This window comes from Perna viridis, chromosome 3 (genome assembly GCF_037379345.1).
Source record: "Perna viridis isolate PV_CMFRI_1.1 ecotype Kerala chromosome 3, ASM3737934v1, whole genome shotgun sequence".
Lineage (NCBI taxonomy): Eukaryota > Metazoa > Mollusca > Bivalvia > Mytilida > Mytilidae > Perna > Perna viridis.
Genome location: NC_142447.1, coordinates 44,766,618 through 44,787,607, shown reverse-complemented (window position 1 = coordinate 44,787,607; position 20,990 = coordinate 44,766,618). Strand labels below are relative to the sequence as shown.

At 33.0% G+C, this 20,990-nt stretch overlaps 1 protein-coding gene across 1 annotated transcript; it reads left to right on the top strand.

Moving 5' to 3' along the window:
- The first annotated feature begins 1,271 nt into the window (after positions 1-1,271).
- On the top strand, positions 1,272-17,877 carry LOC148622432 (ATP synthase F(1) complex subunit alpha, mitochondrial-like). Its single transcript, XM_088572334.1, has 10 exons — positions 1,272-1,380; positions 4,423-4,495; positions 7,562-7,728; positions 10,388-10,561; positions 11,128-11,294; positions 11,825-11,973; positions 12,200-12,351; positions 15,495-15,827; positions 16,880-17,024; positions 17,484-17,877. Exons 1-10 carry the CDS (start codon positions 1,321-1,323, stop codon positions 17,714-17,716), a joined length of 1,653 nt encoding a protein of 550 aa, XP_088428460.1. The 5' UTR covers positions 1,272-1,320; the 3' UTR covers positions 17,717-17,877.
- Positions 17,878-20,990: the final 3,113 nt, after the last annotated feature.

Sequence of the window (20,990 nt, the reverse complement as noted above, 5' to 3'; positions counted from 1 at the left end):
GGACCCTAGGCACCATATACCGGTGTCTGGTGTACTTCAGAATCATATGGTAAAATTCAAATACGTCACATGCTCCAAAACTGAGTGATTTCAAATATGAAACATCGACAAGTTGCACACGAAATTTAGACAAAAGAATAAAACAAATGCATATCAATTACTGCTAAAGACAAAAAAGAGCGCACAAAAAAAAAAAAAAAAAAAAAAAAAAACTGAAAAAAGACAATGAAGCACTTGCAATATTAACTCCCACTCCAAAAGGTTCAAAAGTACGTTACCAGTAGATCGACCTGTTAACTTGATTATAGAAGTTTTCTATACACAGCGACTTTGTTATTTGTTAAAACAACGTATCTTTCTCCAGAAACCAATCTTCAGGTTTCTTTGGTGGACTCTCCTTTTGTTGAAACAATGTTAATATTGTCCATGCTAAATTTTGGCAAAAAATGAACAAATAATTGCCTTTATTCTCAATCCCTTTTCAGAATTTCTATTGGATTCACGCCTGTATTCATAGATCTGTATTGATTTCAGAATTAGATTGTAAAAAATTAGATCTCTGTACTTAGTTTGTATCAAAATTAAATAAATAAATATTCAATATAAAAAATGCCAATTCGACATACACGTACAAAAGGGTAATTATTAATTAGATATATGGATACCAGCATGTTTACCTATTTTAGAAAGTTCGCATTGCGGGTTATTTCTTGCTTCAAATTGGCATGGAATTGCCAATATCTTAACTGATGTGAGTGGTAATAATAATTTTTTTTATTTTTTTTTATATTGCTTGTCTGTCGGTCTGTCTAAAGGCAAAGGTAATGGACAATTTGGAAAATCGATGAAACTCTCGGCTAGGGTAGAAAAAGGAACAGATATGTTTCGGATAACTGATATCCTTCTTCAGCATAAAACTCATAAAACTATATGAGCATAAAACTCACAAAACTTCACGAGCATGGTTTCTATTCATCGATGCATTGAATTGCAAATTTGACAGTTCTAACATCGTTGGGAATTTTTTCATGTTTTCCATCCGTAATACATATGCATATTCATGTCTCTAGCATCACAGACCAGCTTTGTTAATATTTATAGTCCATGCTGGAGAAAAGGAATCAACTGCTAAGGATTTGGCAGTAGCCTTTCGAAACAGACATAACTAGTTTACTATTGTTTTGTTTATTTTAACATGATAAAAAAAATTCGTTCCACTTTTTTTGAAAATTATAGCACCCCTCGGGTTTGACGAAAGCACTTCACGGTCTACAATCGGCCATATTGGTCGGGCACAGACGAGAACAAGAACTTGTGAAAATGCTTTCCGCCCGATTTGCAGCAACACTTGTTCGACAGCTACCCAGAGCTGCTCCAAAGGTTTTTAGTTTAGATAGGAATTTAGCGAATTCTTGCTTTTTGAGTGTAATCATTTATTTTCAACGAATGCAAAATTTGAAAGAAGCCGGTCGACTACGACCTTTACATGTCCGTTACACTTACCATTAAGTAAATGTGTTTGAAGGTACAATTCGTGTATATAGTAGAAGGATAACCATTGTGCAGGTATAGCCTGCCTATAGAATGTAATAATAGAGCTTGTATTTATGCCTTCTATCAGTATTGAGCAAGTACCGACTTGAATGTTCAAGGTCAAAGCACTCACCCTTCTGAAACTATGAAACGTGAAGATTATTTTCATAATATAATATTAATGCTTTTCGTGATAGGAGTTTAGTAACATTTCAGTGCAACTCCAATTTTAATGTACTTTCAGTCGGTAGTAATATCTTGTTTTCTCTGTTTCATTCAAAGGTTTTATTTCACTGGTCAAATCTCAATAATATGCAGTAGGCAGTGCCTAAATCAGCGAGCACTGTGAGCTTTACCTTACATGTACCATCTGTGCGAGACTCGTAAAAATAATAGACATTACAAAGAGGGAGTTTTTTTAATGAATGAATAAGTTGAAATTTTTTCTCCCCAAATTATTCCATTCCCATACCCCCTTTCCCTCCCTCTCAAAATGCTTGATAACTTTCTAGCACTTCGCAATAATTTACGTTTTTTTATCCCTTAAGGGCAACATCCATTTCAGTTCTGGTCGGTCAGGTCTATCTGCAGATTCTGGAAATATTACAGATCTCCACTGATGGTGGGAATATTTTACACATATCATATGACGTTAACAAAATTCAGACGACAGCTGCAAATTCAAAACAAGTAAATGATTGCCTTTCCTATCTTAGAAAAGCCATGCTTTGATTTTGACAATGTAATCAGTTACATTTTTTCCAAGGCGTGTTATGTTTTTGGCAACAGCGACAGTGGAACAGCAGAGATACACATACATACATCCACATGTTTCCCGAAGTTTTTAAAAACATCACATTCATTTCTTTAAATAAATAAAAAAAAATAGAGGAAGACTTGAAAACTATCAGAAAAGATGAATTTATTTTTACTGTAACGTAATCTTAACCTATATTTTTTTATTTGTTTTATTAAAGGAAATGATGAATTTTCTCTGTAAGGACAGTCACTTTTTGTTACTTCTAGGACATGATTTTTTTGTCGTTAGTATATTGGGGAACCTTGAGGGAAATTTAGAAAGTACATGAAATAACTGTAGAGCTCACACTGCTTCGTGGTGCTCGCTATTAATTGAGCTTGTTGTTTTCTCTGAGTTCTTTCCTTCAGACCAGTGTACAAGATATTGGTGTAGAGATTACCAGACCGAATCTCATATTTTTAACTTTTCTTCTTTTTGGACAATTTTAAGTAATGTTTTTCACCAGACATGTCAATTGGTCCTTCCGTATTTCATTCTCACTTTGAGACAATAACAGGAACCATACATGAATATGATGTGTTTTGGATTATATCCCCTGTGGAAAATTTTAATTCACACTACTAATTACTATCTAAGTTTCTTAGCAATGCAATTTAATGATAATAAACTGTATGTGTAAATTGAGCATCATGCTCCTAGGGCTATTTCTACATTTTTTTTTTCAAATAAGGCCACAGAGATTAGGATTTTTTATCAATTTGGAAAAAACTAACAAATAAAATCATTTACTATTATGAGACATAACAATGCCGTTTTTACTTCAGATACCTTTCATTTTACAACCGATGGAAGATGAATGTAAAAGAAGTTCTGAAATATTGTAAATCAGCTGTCTTAAAATATTGTAAAATGAAAAAAGCAGAAACGTTTCTTTCCTCAATCTTAAAATTGCTCTCATGATTTCAACTGAATTTAAAAATAGACAACTGTAATTGTAATCAGTAAAAGGATGTCACTCAGAAATTGAGCAGTAAATTAAAAATTATTCCAGACATTTGGTCCTGTGAACTAGACAAACATTTCCAAGTCGATTAGCATATAGAGAAAATACTGTCAAGAACAATATTTGTTAGGCAAAAAAAATTAAATATATGTATGTGTGTTCCCAATTACATGTCATTTCAAAGTAGGGTAGGTAGGTGTTTAGTTGTTTCTTTTTTAATTGGGTGGAATGTACAAGGACATGGTATGGTATTTTCACACAAAACTGGCTACTTTTCAGTATCAGTTCCCTTTATTTGTGTTAAAATTTGGAATGTACATGTATTTACTGCAGTTTTGGTTGCAAATTTCTGCTGCCTTCTGAACTATTTCATCTGATGTATTATGTTCTTTAAAACAATGAAATCTAGATGTTTTATGCTGAATTGTGTAACTAAATCTTCCAACTGGTAAATTGGACTGTACCTCAAAGGCAGTTCCTGTTACATGATCAGTGCTCTTGTAGCATGTTACAACAAGGGACAGTTTTCTAGGCAAAGAATACTGTTCCTGGTTGTTTCCAAGTGTTGGCATTTGTCGCATTAAATTACAGACTGCAATATGAACAAACTCCATATGATTCTGATTTTGTCAAACCACCAAAATTAGGGTGGCATAGGACTACTGTTAGTGTCGATACCTGATAGCCTGCAAATAGTTCTTTGCCATTTAAGTCAGCACAGTCATCCTCTTTCCATTTGATGTACATGTATATAACTTCAACTTTCATAACGACACATGGAAAAATGTGTAAGTTGCAAAATCGGGATTGCAGAGTGGCACTGAAAATTTTGCCATTGTACTTGGGGTTTTCTATCAGTCTGGCAAGATTTTGAATCATTCTGGGGACCTAAATTAAAATTACACGTTTCCCCTTTCCCTTTCTACCCATATAGGCCCTTTATCAAGCTTTTACCAGTATTTTACTACACACTAAAAAGAAAGACTTGTTAAAGCAACAGAATAACTTGTTTTTCCATCCTGAATGGTGTATTATTTTACAGTGTGTGCCGGAATGGCATACTTAAGGAAGGAAAACTTATTATTCCTCATTGTAATGTTAATGTTACTTGTACTTGCTGTTGTAGGTCTGTCGCCATGCTCTGGGTGCTGGCTATGTTGCTTCAAGGAACATCTCAACATCAACCCCATTATGTGCTGGTAAATAGTTTATTCCAGTTAAAAGCCTGTTTTGCAAAAACATTTTTTACTTGATTTTTTTCTTCTTTTTTTTTCTGAACTAGGCAAAGTTTGACTATGCTGTATATTACATATTACATTATTTAAATCCTAGAAAAATGCTGTTCTGGTAGCATCTTTTTAAAAAAAATCTATTTGTTGTGCAATATTTTATTTTTTGATAGCAGAAAATCTATGCACTTATACAGTACACTCAGTGACATTTGGTTCCCTGACTGTCAAGGCTGAGGTTTTATTTCCATCTTAGTCAGTGAAACACATTGTCAAAAACAATCAGAAACAACAGTAAGTGTCACCAGACTGTTTTAATAAGCCCATCACTCTAATCTAAATTGTTGGTACAACAATCAATACATTCATTGTGTTTTTTTTTATGCCCCTGCAACAATAAGTTGGGAGCATATTGTTTTACCCCTGTACGTCCGTCTGTTATTCAGTCCCATAAGGTTTCCGCACTTTATTGAAAATCCTTGAAAGATATTAAACTGATTTTTTGTATGTGAGTCTTTCATGATTAGTTACAGATTGAGTTAAAGTTTTATTCCGCTACGCTGAGTTTTACCAAAAATATGGGCCCTGGACTTAAAAAATTCCATGGAAATAAGTTGTCACACTTTTGTAAACCCTTGAAGATATTGAACTGCTTTTTGGTATGTGAGTCTGTCATGATTAGTTACAAATTGAGTATAAGTTTCATTCTTCTACGCAGAGTTTTACCAAGATAATGGGCCCTGCACTTTAAAAATTGTATTGTAATAATAGTTTTTCGTTTTTTTTGTAAATGCTTGAAGATATTTGACTGGTTTTTGGTATGTGAGTCTGTCATTAGTTACAGATTGAGTTTAAGTTTTGTTCAGCTATGCTGAGTTTTACTCAAAACCACATGCCGGGGTATCATTTGTGTCTCACAGACACAATAACACATCTGACAAAGTGCTTTTTACAATTATGAATTATGATAAAGCTGTATGAAGGTTAAATGTGGGGGCATCACTAGTATATAATTATTATGGTATTTTTCAATTTTAAAAAGTGAAGAATTAAAAAATCAAACGATAATATTTCTATATCTCTCTCCTTGGATGTAGCTGTAAACAGAGAATAGTACATCAACAAATAATGAACATGTACAAAATAAATAGACATTAGAGTACTCCAAATTTTTAATGACATGCCTAAATTTTTATCTTAACTGGAGTGCTCTAAATTAAACGAGGATATACACCTGAGAAACTAAAACAGAATACACATGGTACATGTATCTTACAACGAAGTCCCCTTTATGCTTAATTGAATTTATGACCGCTATAAACAAACATTTGATGTTAGCTTTGTGGAATCTGGGTGTTTTCTCAGAGTTTCACTCTGGTCAGACTTAAGTTTTAGAAAACCATTCCACTCTGAGTGTAGTATATGATATATCTCAGTCTGATTCAGGATGAAGTCTTGAACTGGATATGGTAGCTTAACCAAATAAAATCAAAATTGATACTATTTTTGTAGTTATTTTATTACAAGAATCAGGAAAAGTAGATTTGATGACCCTCATTCTTTAGTGGTAAACAAAACACTGTATGTGCTGAAATTGCTGTATTTTTTTACCCCTTTCGGCAAATGGCGAAGGGGACTTAGGTTTGCACTCCATCCATCCGTCAGTCCATCAGTCACACTTGGTTTTCCAGACTTTTTTTTGTAATGCCTCATCCAATTGGTTTCATATTTGGTATATAGTCTTATCATGACAAGTTACAAGTTAAGTTCGAATGACATTATGGTTGAACGATTTTTACAGAAGTTATGGCCCTTGGACATAGAAAATTTCATGAAATTTTATGTTTTTCGGACTCAATTTTGTAATGCTTCATCCAATTGATTTCATATTGGTATATAGTCTTATCATGACAAGTTACAAGTTAAGTTTGAATGACCTTACGGTTGAATGATTTTTACGGAAGTTATGGCCCTTGGACATAGAAAATTTCATGAAATTTTATGTTTTCTGGACTTTTTTTTGTAATGCCTCATCCAATTGATTTCATATTTGTTAGTTAGTGTTATCATGACAAGTTACAAATTAAATTTAAATATTATTGTGGCAAAATGGTTTATATGGAACTTATGGCCCTTTGACATAGAAAATTAAATAAAATTTTATGTTTCATCATTTTGATACAAATTGCTGCTGTCATTCTAGAATTATTTGCCCTTTAATTCATAAGAACGAAGTTTTTTTCAACTTACCAGGTGATAGAAAGAGAATGTCTTTATGCAGCTTTCTGTAATGCAAAAATGTTATTATCTACTGTAAAATGAAGCTCAGGTTTGATTTTGATGGAATTTGCTTTTGCTGTTCAAGAGTTATTTTCTCTTGATTGTTAAAAAATAACACCATCCATTGTTAGTTCACATATATAAAAAAAAATCTCATAAAGGCAACGAGTTCAAAGGCCAAAAGGGGACACTGTATTGCATCAGCAATACTGTCAGAATGCTTGTTTTTTTTTCTAATGAAATGTGTATATTTCTGTTTCTGTTGAATCCTATACAGTCCTCTATTGTTAGGGTTAGTCAATGTGAATTTTGAAGAAAAGGACTGTGCTTACAATACTAATGATACAATGCTGTTTTCAAATAAATTTATTAATATTAGTGTTATAGCTAACATTATTTTAATGACTCTTAGGAAAAAAAAATCAATATTGGTTAAATGTTTTATTTCAAATGTAATGATGGGTCAAATCCAAACTTTTTATTTCCTTGCGTGCATAAGTTGCTTTGTTTTGTAAAACATTGCGGGTCCATGAAGGACATGCACCTCTTAAAATGTATTGTGATATATATCCACTATCACAATATGTATCGTTTGAGAAAAAATGTATTGTTACCCCCCTACTCAATCTCTGACACTGCAGATTGACTTAATATGCCAAGGCTATGCTATGAATCTCTGAAACCATTTATAACACTACAATTTATTTATTCAGTACTCTGTATCTCCCATAAAATGAAATACTTTCACAAATACAGGTGCCGAAGTTTCATCAATTCTGGAGGAAAGAATCCTTGGACAGACTTCTCAAACAAATCTAGAAGAAACTGGTAGAGTATTGTCAATTGGAGACGGTATTGCTCGTGTATATGGACTTAAGAACATTCAAGCAGAAGAAATGGTGGAGTTCTCAAGTGGATTGAAGGTTTGTTAAGAATACTAGGGGACTATAACTGGACTGTTCACTATTTCCTAGGCTATTAGAAAAATATGTGTCTGTTAGCAGTTACCTGACCAACCCTATTTTAGGCTCAATTTAGGTATTTTATTCAGCAGTTTGAAGTAAAATAAAATATCTGTTATTTCCATTTTAAAACGAAGTATACAGTCTCTGCTGACCTGCCCAGACTTGAAAATTTTAATGAACTTGTATAGCTTTTATTGGCATTTTAACCAAATTCTGCAAGCCACCAGCATTTTTACCAGTAGGAGTCAATATCAGCTATTGCTGAGTAATTCCTGCATTTTAAGTTGACTGAGTGTTTTCATAAACCTGGAAGGATATCGACGGCCTAGTTGTAAACAAAAAGGCTCAGTCAACCATCGTTTTAGTGCTGAAACTTAATTAATGTCATATAGACAGCATGTTTATTATTACAGCAGTTCCTAATGAAATTCCAGTTCCACTTTACTGTTCATGATGAATTCTTAACAGTTCTTTTGAATTGACCACTTTTACATTATTAATGATAAAAAGATGTTTTGAATACTGTTTCAGTCATTTTGGTTTTCGATATTTCTGTTTTATCACTTCTTGGTTCATTGTGCATGAACTGGTCAGAACAATGTGGTTGTAGCATGAATGTGAATAATAAAAATGATCTCACACTAATTTGCGTAGTTAGAATATTTAGGTGTAAATATTCTGTTTCTAACATGTAAAAAGTAAAACAAAAAACAAAAAACAACTGTAGGATGAAATATCTCTGTCTTACAAATTTGAATATGTTTTTCTCAAATTGAAAGACACAGTTAAAAAAATTGAAGTCAGTGTAAATTACTTTCCAAACTCATAAGAAGGTAGGGAAAGGGCAAACAAACATGACTAATTTACATGCATGATTAGCAAATAGTTGCTTAACTATTTGTGTTATTTTTTTTTTAAATCTAAAACAGCTGGACCTCTTGTCCTTTTAAAAGGTTTTTCAGCAGTGATTTTGTTAGCCTTAATTTACATCCGAATTTCGGCTGTTTCCCCAGAGATAGATTCCCAATTCTGTGTATTTATTTCCTAAAATTATAATAGATATTGTTTATTTTTGACCCAAAGTCGGCACAGATACAATTTTCCTTCCAGAAATTCAACTTTACCTCGTTTTACTCCCTAATATGCAATTTTACCCTGATATTTTTGGAGAGGGAATCATGTCTCACAACAGCAAATACAAATACTACACCAAAAACTTAACTAAACATGAAGCAGCAGGTTCTAGAACCATAAAGAACCTGTTTTTTCAACCCCATCTACAAGTAGTGATAAAAGTGGCACAAAGAAGGTCGTACTGGAAATTGTTGATGGCATTATTCTAAACATTTTTAGATTCTGCTCCAATCAATCCAGTGTTGACATTTGGGAATCAGATGACCATATTGAAACTCCTCCATCATAAAGGAAGAAACTTACAGCTAATAAACCACCCCTTATGTGCAATTAGAAGTCCAGTTGAAAAGTTTCAAAATGCAGCTTTTCATGTTGTGGTATACTGGTCTGCTTGTCGACCATTTGACCTGTAGCAGCAGTGAATAAGATTTTGAGAATCTCAGTTTACTCATGTTTCATTTTAACGTTTTTATTAACTGTGTTCCAGCCAGGGGTACCTGACTACATGAATCAAATACATGTCAAATTCAATCATAATGACTTTTCCAACCTTTCTTCTCAAATTTCCAAAGTAAACTGTGTTTGTCTTATTATGATTGTCTAACTGCTATAAGAAACCTGCTAACACAAACCTTGACCAGAAATGAAGAGTTAACAAGTAGAGACCTAGACAAACTGGTTGAAATGTTTAATGGACTTGAGACAGAAAAATGAATCTAAAGTTAACTAAGTGAAACTGTACTTTAAAGTGAATTAAAACAAACATCAAACTTACTTTTTTTTTAATGTTTAAAACAATTAATCAATTTTTCATGCAAATACATTTTATTTGTATGTATATGGCTGTTATTTGTTTTAGCGCTGTCATGGGTGTCTGCATATGTTTTTCCCAATTTGGGTCAAATTTTCCCAATACAAAGGGAGGAGGATGCTTTAAAAAAATAGTAACAAAATCACTGTCCAGTTTGTCATGATCAGTGAAGAGATGGAACATGAAAATTTACTTCAAGATTCTAAATTTGATTGATGTATACAATGTAGGTAAAATCTGTGCTGACCAAATAAAAAGTTATAATACCCACTGACCCTATTTTAGTAAAGAATGTAACTGTATACAGACATACATTTGTATAATTTTTTATGACCTTAGTTAAAAGAAAAATAACTTGAAGAAAATGCAGTTGTATGAAATGATGTTAAATAAATCTCATGTGCTAGGAATATTTTGATAATGCTTCCATCAGCAAATCAATGTGACAATTTTTTAACACTAGATTTAACATCATTCACTAAATCTTGACCAGAATTGAATTGAATTATGAATAACCTGGCATCTACTTACAAGGTCATAAACCAGTTGTACTGTTTTACATAGTAAGAATTTTTCTTTGTTTTCAGTAATTGTAGTGCAAAGTAGTATGAATGTAAAAGCTTCTGGCAATATTTAAACTAGAATGATTATTTGTGTTAATTTTATTTTTAGGGTATGGCCTTGAACTTGGAAAGGGACAATGTTGGTGTAGTAGTATTTGGTAATGATAAACTCATCAAAGAAGGTGACATTGTGAAAAGAACTGGTGCCATTGTAGATGTTCCTGTTGGAAAGGAAATGTTGGGAAGAGTTGTTGATGCTCTTGGAATTCCAATTGACGGAAAGGTATTTGGAGATACATGAAGAAAAACTAGCACTAACGTGTGTCATGAATCTGCCACAAAAAATTCTTCCTATGTCAGTTTATTTTTTATGAACCTTTCATGTGATTAAGCGGGAAACGATTCACCATCTGTATCGAAATTGCAGTATTTTTTTTGGGATGATTCGGTTCACGATACATGTATATCATGGCCGTCTACGATACCAGTGATGCGATGGTGTTTTCAAATAAATTTATTGGTGTTAGTGTTGTTGCTAGCATTATTTTAATGACCCTAAGAAAACAATAAAATATTGCTTAAATGTTTTATTTCAAATGGAATGATAGATCATATCCTTACTTTTTATTTCTTGTCATGCATAAGCAGCTTTGTTTTGTAAAACATGGCGATGCCCATGAAGGACACACATCGCATAAAATGTATCGTGATATGTACTGTCAAACATCCAATATCACAATATGTATCGTTACACCCCTATTATTGATATAATTGTACAAATGTACAGCCTTTCATAAAAGGAAATTTCAGATCAAAAGGACTGTTCAACTATAAAAAAAATTTATTTAGGGACCATTAGGAACAAGCACAAGGGCCAGAGTAGGTGTAAAAGCTCCAGGTATTATTCCACGTATTTCTGTCAAAGAACCTATGCAGACTGGAATTAAAGCTGTTGACAGTTTAGTGCCCATTGGTAGAGGTCAAAGAGAACTTATCATTGGTGACAGACAAACTGGGTATTTGCATTTAAAAGTTTTTGATTGCATTTTCAATCTTGTTGTAATGCAAAACTATTTCATTGTGGTACTAATTTATTCAGTGGACTTCATCTGCAAATCTATAAGAGGAAATGTCAACTAGTCCATTATGTGTCAATGTATCTGTTTCAATTTGTTATAACATTGTCTGGTGTTAGTTTCATGAAGTGCAGAATTTAATACTTTCAATTAAAAGTTATGTTATTAGCAGGCATGAAATGATGGAAGTCACTGGCTGTAGCCATTAACCCTATACTTGAAACAAGTATTTATGAGGGTTAGTGGAAAGTCTGTTAAATATTTGTTCAAATGTACATAGAAAGTCATTGCAGTGAAAGGTTTGGGCTAGTATCTGAAAAAGTTCTTGGTTTTTGAAGAAAAAAAAACAGACTGTGTATTCAAATTCATATTTCTATTCCATTAAATGATCTGTGAAAATGATGTCCTAGGTTGACCTGAGTTTTATAAATAATACTTCTTGGAAGATAATTCTCAACAATATTTTTCAGAAAAACTGCCATTGCTATTGACACCATCATCAACCAGAAAAGATTCAATGACGGCACAGATGAAAAAGCCAAGTTGTACTGTATTTATGTTGCCATTGGTCAAAAGAGGTCAACAGTAGCTCAGATTGTCAAACGTCTCACTGATGCTGGTATGAAAAAAATGTTAATGTTATGCATATGATGTGAAAATTGCTGGAAATAAATTAAAAGATCTGTCAGTTATTAATGAAGCAATTAGTCTCATTTTTGTATTTCTGAGTGACTTTTGTGATGTACTGTTTCTCATTTTAGTGCCATATTTGTTTTCATGATCTTTTGTATTTGTTTGCTGTTGAAGGTTCTATCTGTTTCCATGATGCTATATTTTTTTTTTAGATGCCATGAAATACACAGTTATTGTGAGTGCTACAGCTTCTGATGCTGCTCCCCTTCAGTACCTTGCTCCCTACTCAGGATGTGCTATGGGAGAGTACTTTAGAGACAACGGCATGCATGCTGTCATCATTTACGATGATTTGTCAAAACAGGTATTGACTAGATTTTCTTTTATTTACATATGTACATGCTTCAATTCACAAAGATATTAAAGAAGTCTGTCTTAAAAAATATTTTGGCTATGCATGATAATTTGTCAGTAGTTGAATATTTACTGTAAACATATTAATTTCGTGATTTTCTAATTTCCAATATTTTCATGGTTGCCTCAAGAGCGCGAAAATTAGTACCTGCAAAAATATTTTCACATTTCTAAGTCTTTTGACGGTTATAATCATAGTTTCCACAATTTTAAATTGAAACATTGTTTTGTATATGGGTCGTATCATTCAGTGCAGTCAAGTATGAATTTATACTATGTCTATTATGAAAATGTATATGGTAAAAGCATGTGGGTTATAATTTCTAAATTCATGATCTTGTTGACATAATGATTTGCATCAGTTGATATAGAATATCTGTCACACCAAAGAATAGAAATCAAAACTGTGCAAACATTCTTTTCACAAAAAGAACAAAATTTAAGTGTCAAACACACACTGCATGGGTGATCACTTATAAAAGATTACCATTAAATACACACGTTGAGAACTGTCAAAAAAGTTAATCCGTATACATGCAATAACAGTGTCATTAGTTAATCCCTACAATTAGCTTAGGCTTGGGTAATTAAGTGAGTTCTTGTTAGTTTTAAAAAGAATATACTATTAGATTATAATGGCCAGAGGAAACTTTATATGTGGACTTTTTGTTAATGTCATATTAATGACAGTCATTAATTTATTGAAATATTAACAGTAAAATAACTGACCAAAATGGAATCACACACTGCAGAAACTCTTGAAAAACTTTATTTCTGCCACCTTGAAAACTTCAAAATTTAATGCCTGCAAACATGTTGACTTTTCAGAAGCCATAAAAATTAATACATTTACAGAAATCTGCAGCTTCATTTCTATTCTTGATATTGATGAGGAGTTGACATATTTTGCAGGTTTTATCTTCAAATGTTTTTTTAACTAAAAAATTATTGAACCATTTTTTCAAACTATGCACAGTGTGTATATAATGAAGATGGTAACCTTCAGTTATGGAGAAACTTTATGATTTTTTTCCTACATATTAAACATGAAGCATGTTGTATTTTTTTTACTTGCTTCATGTTTCTAGTCATATTGACAGTACTTACACTACACTCCGCGACTTGCATTTCTCCAACACTCAAGTGGGAGTTATAAATCTGTGTTAGTCGGTGAAACCCGGTGCCTGTCGGATTTTTTCATGGTGAAATGTGAGTGTTACACCAACCCAGCTGGGACATCGTATATTCCAATTGTTAATTGTGTACAGAAAACACCGACCTGGGTGAAAAATCACCCAGCATAGTGACGTTAATCTAATTGATCTTCGCCGACAATATGGAAGTTAGTACCTGAGTTCCAATGTCACTGACCTCCAAAATTCATTTGGGACCCAAGAAAATCACAAGGGAGCCCTGAGGATATGTGAAAATTCTTAATCCAATCACCGAAATCGATACTAATTGATTTGTACAGCTTTAATGTAAGGCGTCGGTACAGCAAAACAGCGGTTGAGACGATTAGCATGTGGAATTAAAGACTAATATAACGTGAAAATCGATTTATATAAAAGATATTTATCGTTAATACATACTTCATGACATAAAAATAGACAACTATATATGTGCGAGGTTCGTAAAGGGATTATTTTTATACGGGAGGAAACATCGGTTGGCATCAATGAAAGTTCAAAACCGCTTAACAAAACTTATAATTAAAATAAAGATACATGTATATGTAGGTTGTATTTCAAATGTACTTTAAATAAGAAATTTCTCAGAGTTAACTTGAAGCATTTTAGCGGTCGAAGAAAACGACCAGCTTAGGACACCATCTCATCCTCGTTTGGACAATGTCTTGTAACTTATATAATTATTACTGACAATGTTCCCAGTCCTGATTTAGTTTCTTTTATTTCCAGAAAAGTCATTCATTTATAAAAACTATCAGAAACTAATTTAAGCATCACCAGACTGTTTTTACAAGACCGTCATTCATTCAAATCAAATTACAAAAATCAATACTTTCAAAGTGTTTTATTTATATTTATAAATAGTAATTATCAATTTACAAGTGCAAAATTAAAATATCAAAAGATTGCATTAGTACTTGATAAAAATATGATGTAATATTTCTACATGATATCTCCCACTCATTGGATGTAGCTGTAAATAAAAAAAACAACACGTCAACAAATGAATCTTAACTTGAGTGCTCCGAATTACCTGAGAAACAGAAACACAATATACATTGTATATTACAATGAATTCCCTGTCATGCCTCATTGAATTTTACGAGTATTGCAATATACAAACGGTCGATGTTGGCTTGGTGGAATCTGCGTGGTAAACACTGGAAATGTGTGTGCAACACCTAGTTTCACTCGGGTCGGACTTGGAGTTTTAGAGAAATAAATGTTGTTGAGTGTGGTATATGTGCTGACGATACATGTCAGTGATGCAGGTTCAGACATATATTTGTCTTGTTTAATATACTTCTTATAAGCGAGCAAAGCTCCTCTTAAATGTATAGAAATTCGTCCAAAAATTTATTATACTGACACTTGAAAAACTTTCATCCAAGCTTAACACTACATCACGGTTCCATTGTATGTTATTTATTCAGAATAACTTGGACACTTTCAATCACTTTCTGATTGAAAGGATCTTGATAAAACCCTGAAATCAATGCTGAACCTGAAACTGTTCTTCCGATACCTTTACAAATATTTGGAATGTCCTTTGGTGTTTCCCAACTCATTACTAATGAAACCATCCTAAACTAACTTTGCAAAATTATAAAATTTGTTGAACTTAGGACTTTACTCGCACTTGTGGCCATTGCCTTCATCATATTAAACTTGAAGGTTTATCATCAGCAGATATAATTTGTTCCCTCTTTTTCATATGTGGATTTTACCATTGCATTGTTTTGTTGGTGTTTTGTTATGTTTTGTTTTTTTTATTAGTTTGTTTTTCAATATGTTTACTTATGATTCCACCATTTCCTCTTTTTTATATGGCTTTTGTAAAATTTGTTAACATCGTACTGTGTTTATAGTGTTAAAAAAACTTCTATACATTATGATCTTCCAGGCTGTAGCCTACCGTCAGATGTCACTGTTGCTCAGACGTCCTCCAGGTCGTGAGGCATACCCTGGTGATGTGTTCTACCTCCACTCTCGTTTATTGGAGAGAGCTGCTAAGATGAATGATGACAATGGAGGTGGATCTCTGACTGCTCTCCCCGTCATTGAAACCCAGGCTGGTGACGTATCAGCTTACATCCCAACCAATGTCATTTCCATCACAGACGGACAGATTTTCTTAGAAACCGAGTTGTTCTTTAAAGGTATCCGACCAGCCATCAATGTAGGATTGTCAGTAAGCAGAGTAGGATCAGCTGCTCAGACCAAAGCCATGAAACAGGTACAGATCATTTGTTTACTTATCCATTTTGTATACAGTGAAACTTCTCCAAACCGGATCCTCAGAAAACCGGTCTTCCCATTAAACCGGCCATTTTCAAAAGTCCCGGCCAATATACCTTAAAACCTGTGTGTTTTGTCTTCAAAAAACCGGCCACCCTCTAAAACTGTACATGGGCCGTTTTTTCACAGTTTTAGTTACATATTTCAAACAAAAACAACCTCTAAATTCCGGCCGCCCTGTTATTGTTCACCTGTAATAAATGTGTCAACATAACTGTAATATTACATAATTAATAATTCATTCACTAGCCGGTTTACATTTCATCAGTGGACAGATGATAATTGAAGGGGACAGTAGTTTAAACAACAAATTTAATCCAGACATTACATTTTGTCACTGGTTGGCTGTTAATTGGTGTGTACACACGTCAGGCAACCAGGGTTATTTAATAGTACGATCTTTTAACTGTCAATTAATGTGACCTGTACCCAAGCCAAAACAACATAGGGGTGAAATTATTAGACTCTGTTGATAGGCAGTTTACAAAAACAATACACATAATTAATTACTATCAATAGCCCTTTGATCTTTAATACACATTTTTTCAAAACTGTGAACATTATTTTGTTGGCAGTACCGTTTGTAAAATCATATCATTTACAAATGATGCAAGCTTTGAAATGTAATAAAAGGCCAAAAGTTTTGAATTGGCATTAAACATGTCTCAACCAACAAACTGACAAGATGTAGGGTTATAGATGGAAACAGCTCTTTGAATGCATTGCTATTTTTTCACAAAATTGGCCACCCTTATAAACCTGTCATTTTTTCTTGTCCCAGTGGTGGCCGGTTTGGAGAAGTTTCACTGTATTTACCTGCATACTGTGTCTGCTCACAACTTTTAATATTTGATAAATAATTAGTATTGTACTTCTATTGTTGTCTGCAATATTTTGAGAGAAATAGGGACTAATTTTTAACATCTGACTCTAAATGCAGTTTTGACAGAGAAAAAGAATCATTTCTATTGTGTATATTTTGTCTTTTAGGTTGCTGGTTCCATGAAATTGGAGTTGGCTCAATACAGAGAAGTGGCAGCTTTTGCTCAGTTTGGATCTGATTTAGATCAAGCTACACAGAACTTATTAAATAGAGGTGTCCGATTGACAGAATTGTTGAAACAAGGACAGTACAGTGAGTATAATTGAGTGCTTTTATTTTATTCAAAGTGATTTAACAAACTTCTTGTTTTATCAGTCAGTTATACTTCTACACAGACTTAATGTCCTAATATGAAGACTAAATGCACATAGGACTACCTTTAAAGAAGATAGTAAAGAATATATATAATAGTGTACATTTTTATGTTTAGAGGTAGTAATATGTAGTTCTAACAGACTGTAAATTTAATTGGATACGAGTTTAGGAAGAATTTGGTGAAAGTATGAAAAAAGCTTTCCAGAAGAAAGAACATTGGGTTGTTTAATGTGACATGGAAGCTAATTAAACAGTTTTTGCCATAAAGCACTTAAGCTTGAATGGTTATTTTTAAATCTGAGCCAAATTTTGTGTGTTTTAGTTGAAGAAAAAACTTATTAATCTTGAAATGGGCTATTTTGAATAATTGTAGTTGATAAATAATTTGTATTTCAGTACCAATGCCAATTGAGGAACAAGTTGCTATTATATATGCTGGTGTAAGAGGACATTTAGATAAATTAGACCCAACAAAAATCACAGATTTTGAGGAAGCTTTCCTACAACACATCAGAGGCAGCCAGAAAGATTTATTAGCTACAATTGCAAAGGATGGAATGATTACAGAAGACTCAGATGCTAAATTGAAACAAGTTGTTAAAAATTTCTTAGCAGGATTTGAAGGTTGATATGGATGGAAATATAGTGCTAAGACCAATTTTTACTGAAATATTTATAAAATCCAAGTGTGATAAAGACATTGCAGTGACAGTTAGATATCGTAATGCTCTGTTATGTAGAAATGCAGAATTGCTGCATTTTATATGATTGGAGTAAAAGTTCTTACAAGTATCAGTCTCTTTATTACTTTTTTCACTGCTTAAATTGTTATTAGGGAAGTGGAATCTAGGTTGCATAACAGCAAATTCTCCCCTAAAAAATGAAAAATCTGACTGTATTTTAGCATTTCTTAGTCAAGTCTTTCAGTCAATACAAATATTAGGGTAATAGAAAAGTACATTAATTGTGACAAATGCTATAATAAATATGTGTTGTGTCAACTTTTTTGGTGAAGCTTTGGTTTGACATTCACACTAGTGCCTGTCAATCCATACATGAACAATCATTGGGGATACTGTAAACATATTAATTTCTTGGTGTACTCATTTTCGCTATTTTTGCAGTTGCCTCAAGAATGCAAAAATTAGTACCTGCAAAAATATATTCACATTACCAAGTCTTTTGACCTTTATAATCATTTTGAAAAGAAACATCATTTGTGTAAGGATTGTATCAATCAATACAATCAAGTATGAATTTATACTATTAAAGTCTATTATAAAATCATGCGGTAAAAGCATATGGGCAATAATTTCTAAATTTGTGATCCTGTTTACAATGATTTGTATCAATGGTCAAAGAGTACCTGTCTCATCAAAGAATAGAAATCAATACTGTGCGAACTTTCTATTCACAAAAAGAACAAAATGTAAGTATCACACACACACACTAGGGGTGATCACTGATGAAAGATTACTGTTAAATACACACGCCGAGAACTGTCAATAAAAAAGTTAATCTGTAAACATGCAATTAAAGTGTCAAAAGTTAATCCCTACAATTAGCTAAGGCTGGGGCAATTGAGTGAGTTCTTTTTTAGTTTCAAATAAGAATACACTGTTAGATTAAAATGCCCATAGGAAACTACACACGTGGATTGTCAATTTGTTAATGTATTAACGGGCGTCATTGATTTATTGAAATATTAACAGTAGAATAACTGATCAAAAGAGGAATTCCATACTGCCGAGACTACTGAAAAATAGTAACCGAAAAGATTAATACCTTCGAACATGTTGACTGTTCAGAAACCCTGGAAATTAATACGTTGACAGTACTCTTTAATTGTATTAGGCTATGAAAATTGGCATTTAATTTGTATGTATTATGACATGGGGGTTTATCCATAAATAAAGGTTTTTAGTCACTAGAACGTTTGAATAACTCCTGATGTCCAAGCTTCAAAGTGATACTAATGTAAAAGGGAAATAATTTCTAGAACGGTGTCAGCCCACAGCAACTTCGCACTTCCTAAACTAGGAAATTGAATTATTGATTAAATGTTTAAAATGTGTACATTGAGGAATAAATCTTTAGGTTTGAAAATGCATGAAATGAGGCCTTCTTTTGCATACGAAGATCTTTTAGAAAAGATATCCAATTGAAACTAGCTGTCATGAATGCGACACAATGACTAAACAATAACCTAGCTAGTGTTTTAACTCCTTGACCTTTCAGAGTTGAAAAAAAAGTTCTTATTTAAAATGCTACGAGTTGCTAACTTTTTGCTTTCATTATGTAGCTGTGTTCAGCATATTGTATGTGTCAATCACATAAATTTGTGTTATGGTGCGGAAAATGAATATTTGTGTGACATTATTTTGCCTCATTCTGTGCACAGCTAATGCTCTTCTAATATAAGTTATATTCTGATAAATGTATTGGGTAACTTTCATATGAAAACAAGTATGATTTTAGCCATTTATATTTGACTGGTAAAAAAAATTTCCAGTGCTGTACAAATGTACAAAAACTACATCTGTCACTTACAAAAAGTAAGTGTATAACAATTTAAGAGTATACAGTGCCCCTCTCTTTTCCTAATGTTCTATAACAACTATGTTGCGTCCTGTCCAATGGCTACTGAAATGGAGTCTTTGAGAGGAAAAAAATCTTAGAAGTTACATTGCGTCTGAACTTCATTGACAACAGTTCTGTGGGTTGGAACTAGTTAGCTTTCATCAACTTGTTTAGTTTAATCTGTTCAGAGGTGGCAGATTTAGGAAGGTGTACAGGGCATCCCCCATTTTTATTAGAAAAAAAGAGTCGCTTTTTTTTATAATCCCTGATTCATGTGTAAAGATTTGTAAAAACAAATGCAAAAGACTATCGCCATCTGAGCTATGTGATAGAACAGAATATTACCCTCGTATTGAACAAATCAAAATACAGCAAATTGTCATCTATACCTATTAAAGTTCTAAAAAAAATCTTATTCTGCACTAAAAAGTCATAGAATCAATCAAGAGTTGCACGAGAGAATGTTCAGAGCTATAGTGGTATCGTTCATGTTAAGTAACATGACACTAAAATCAATACGTCCGATTCACTATTTTGCACCAGGGTTCGTCTCTCAGTAGCGATACATATGAGCATGATAATAAAATGTGAATAATGGGTTTAGGATAAAAAGAGCCATACGTTTGGCACAGAAGTTCACAGTTTGTGTCACAAGGTTTTACCAGACCACAGGGAGACGACTTACTTGGACTGTGTTTTTAGTACTCCAGTAATGCTAGAGGTTACAGACCACCAATTCAACCAATGAGCATTTGGAACGTATGCAAAAATAGTCAGAAAAAGTTTTTGCAAATATTTAATGCATTTAAGTATGGTAGAATATTGTCACTTTTTTGCTCGCACAACTTGGTTACCCTATATTTAAAAATCAAATATTTAAAAAAGTGCTTGTCACATTTCACTGAAACTTTGCAAATGCATTCAGTATGTGTGTAGGAAGATACCTGTATAGTTATTTATTTTTTCTAAGACAAAAAGTGACTCTTTAGGTTACAGACCACCAATTCAACCAATGAGCATTTGGAACGTACGCAAAAATAGTCCTACGCAGAAATTACCCATGTTCCTCATAGTGCTGTGAAAAAAGTTCTCATCTTATTTAAAAAATTTAAACAGTTTCTGAAAGGAAAAACATTTCTGTACATTTTATAGGTGCATTTTGCTTCTTGTGATGTGAAGCCTAATCTCCATAATGATTTTTAAATATACCCCTATCTTGTGAAAACACTGGGATTTCCCATGCTATTTATAGACCCTTCACTTCCGGTGACCAGTACTGCACTGCAAGTCTGCTAACCCCATATGCCATTCTTGTCCGAATTT

Excerpts from the sequence above, each read along its gene's own strand:
- LOC148622432 (XM_088572334.1), top strand. The coding sequence starts at position 1,321 with ATGCTTTCCGCCCGATTTGCAGCAACACTTGTTCGACAGCTACCCAGA. Across the intron at positions 11,295-11,824 it reads ATTGGTGACAGACAAACTGG|AAAAACTGCCATTGCTATTG; the intron begins GTATTTGCATTT and ends AATATTTTTCAG. Across the intron at positions 17,025-17,483 it reads GTTGAAACAAGGACAGTACA|TACCAATGCCAATTGAGGAA; the intron begins GTGAGTATAATT and ends TTTGTATTTCAG.